This window comes from Oncorhynchus kisutch, linkage group LG15, assembly GCF_002021735.2.
Source record: "Oncorhynchus kisutch isolate 150728-3 linkage group LG15, Okis_V2, whole genome shotgun sequence".
Lineage (NCBI taxonomy): Eukaryota > Metazoa > Chordata > Actinopteri > Salmoniformes > Salmonidae > Oncorhynchus > Oncorhynchus kisutch.
The window spans coordinates 85,845,648-85,848,268 of record NC_034188.2 but is presented as its reverse complement, the minus strand read 5'-3'; the positions used below and the strand labels follow the sequence as shown (position 1 = coordinate 85,848,268).

Here is a 2,621-nt window from a genome sequence, read left to right as displayed (position 1 = left end):
GTGGATAGGAAACATGGTTGTAGATATTAGGTTCGAGTCAATGAAGGTCAATGACTAAGTTCGAGTCAATGAAGGTCATTGCATAACACCATTTTAGCCCGCACTCCCACCCCCGAACCAAGGTTCGTTGCAACTTGCAAGTTATTGAGAAAGGGGAGTTTGATCAACGAATAATGGAAGGAGTAACCATCATCATATCAGTGGCTGACCGACCTGCGGTACAGGCAGCCTATTCGCTCATGGCGCAATCCGCTCGCCCCAGCTATTTAGGAGCGACTTGTGGCGCGCTCCTCATCTACTCGCAGCTAGAGCTTCGTTGACAGGCTCACTTCTAAACGCTGCCTTAAAGAGAGGTAACGTATCGGTAACCGCTAAGTGGGAACTTCACCGGGATACTTCACTGACAGGTCACACGTTTACTCGCCGGTCATTTGACTTTCCGTTGATTTATCCTACATTTCTCGCGGAAGCGTCCGTTCAATAGATCTAGAATATAAATACAACTGTATTGGACTCTGGCTTGGGGGTGTTGTAGGCTCGTGGAGTTAACAGGTAGAAGAGATTATCTTGTGTTCACGTTCTTTGCCTGCAAGGGAAGAGCGAGGCGGATTGTTCTTGAAATCTACAGGCAGCGAGAAAGGAAGAGGAGATGCTGCACGTGCAGTAGCTAATGGGGATCCTAATAAACTAATCTAAACAGGTAGCCTACATTCTCACCAACATCAATTTCCAGGTCGTATTCCCTCCGCGCATCTGATTGACTTTGATTGACGTTTGATTGGTTAATGTAATGCCCATATATATCATCGATCGAAAATTTTCAGAGATACCTGGTAAGTTGGTTACACGTGCCAAATCTATTCTAAATATTGCTTTTTGATGAGTTTTCTTTACTCTTGTTTGATGTGCAACAGTTAGGAAATGAACTCAGTCGCCTAAGCGCATTCGGCTTCTTTCCCTTCTTGTTCATTCAGTGTCTCTCGCCAGATACGATCATGTGTTTATTGATGTCATAATTGTAGACAGATTTTATGCTCACCAAATAGATGTTTTAATAGGACTAGTTTCCCCTTCGGACATGCTTCGCACAGACTAGAATGTGTTTGATGGATCTTTAAAAATAACATGTGGACATATTTTAATTCCAGCTCTGTCATTTCTATATATAAAATACCGTTTGAATTGTTGTGTTGGGGACAGTCATGGACATATGTGTTCGTCTCCATTGAAATGATTCCCTGTAGGGGTTGGGTTCAGACTACATGGGTTTTATCGTGTTTAGCCATTATTCAAAGGATTCATTTTAGTAATTGAAACTTTTCATCATCTGGACATTTTGATGGTAAATAATGTCTTCCTGGAGCCTTAACTTCAGGGAATATGCTTAAGCTACTGTGTGTTTTGTGGTTATAGTGAAACATTACTTTCATTTTGAAGGGGTTTGTGAGGTCTCATTGCAATGCTTCAAATTCATCAGAGTAACAGACAACAATCATAAATACAGCCTGTGAGCCCCCACGCGTCACACACAGAGGTGTGTGCGAAACTGTGTGTGTGGTGCCTGCATGCTTCTGTGTGTAAGACATAGTCCTACTAAAAGTACTGCCTACAAGTCACTCCTCCAGTAGGAGGCCCCACTGTCTCACTCCTCCAGTAGGAGGCCCCACTGTCTCACTCCTCCAGTAGGAGGCCCCACTGTCTCACTCCTCCAGCAGGAGGCCCCACTGTCTCACTCCTCCAGCAGGAGGCCCCACTGTCTCACTCCTCCAGCAGGAGGCCCCACTGTCTCACTCCTCCAGCAGGAGGCCCCACTGTCTCACTCCTCCAGCAGGAGGCCCCACTGTCTCACTCCTCCAGCAGGAGGCCCCACTGTCTCACTCCTCCAGCAGGAGGCCCCACTGTCTCACTCCTACATGCTAAATGCCATCTCTCTTCTAACATCTCTCCCTCTTTCCCCCACCTCTCTTGCATATGTCAGAAGTCATTCTATCCTAGTGCTTAGACTTGACGTGCCTGGCAGGATTATGGCTCTCTCTCACACACACACACTCATGGAGCACCCCCCATATCGAGACCCCGAACCCCCCCCTCAACATACACCTCGTGGTGTGACATTGTGAAAGCACACATGGCTGCTGTCGTCACCAAATGTAATCCCTTTCTGTGTGTGTGTTGAAACAGTTTTATGTGCTGTGCAGTATGCAGGCTAGAGTAACAGTAAGCTCTGATTAGTAGGTCAAACATAACGCTGATCTTCCTTGCTTTCTCTGCCTCTTTCTCTGCCTCTCTCTCTGCCCCTGCCTCCCCTTGTCTCTCTCTCTCTCTGCCTCTCTCTCTCTCTGCCCCTGCCTCCCCTTGCCTCTCTCTCTCTCTCTCTCTGCCTTGCCTCTCTCTCTCTCTCTCTCTCTCTCTGCCCTTGCCCTCTCTCTCTCTCTCTGCCCTTAGCCTCTCTCTCTCTCTCTCTCTCTCTCTGCCCTTGCCTCTCTCTCTCTCTCTGCCCTTGCCTCTCTCTCTCTCTCTCTCTCTCTCCTCTGCCCTTGCCTCTCTCTCTCTCTCTCTCTCTGCCCTTGCCTCTCTCTCTCTCTCTCTCTCTCTCTGCCCCTGCCTTGCCTCTCTCTCTC

The 2,621-nt window shown here is 47.8% G+C and overlaps 1 protein-coding gene across 1 annotated transcript in view; it reads left to right on the top strand.

The window, feature by feature from the left end:
- The first annotated feature begins 370 nt into the window (after positions 1-370).
- LOC109904928 (neprilysin) overlaps positions 371-2,621 on the top strand; it is a 68,164-nt gene continuing 65,913 nt past the window's right edge. Inside the window, 1 exon segment of the mRNA XM_031791230.1 lies at positions 371-833. Within this exon segment, the coding sequence (XP_031647090.1) occupies positions 791-833 (43 nt within the window). The 5' untranslated portion in view covers positions 371-790.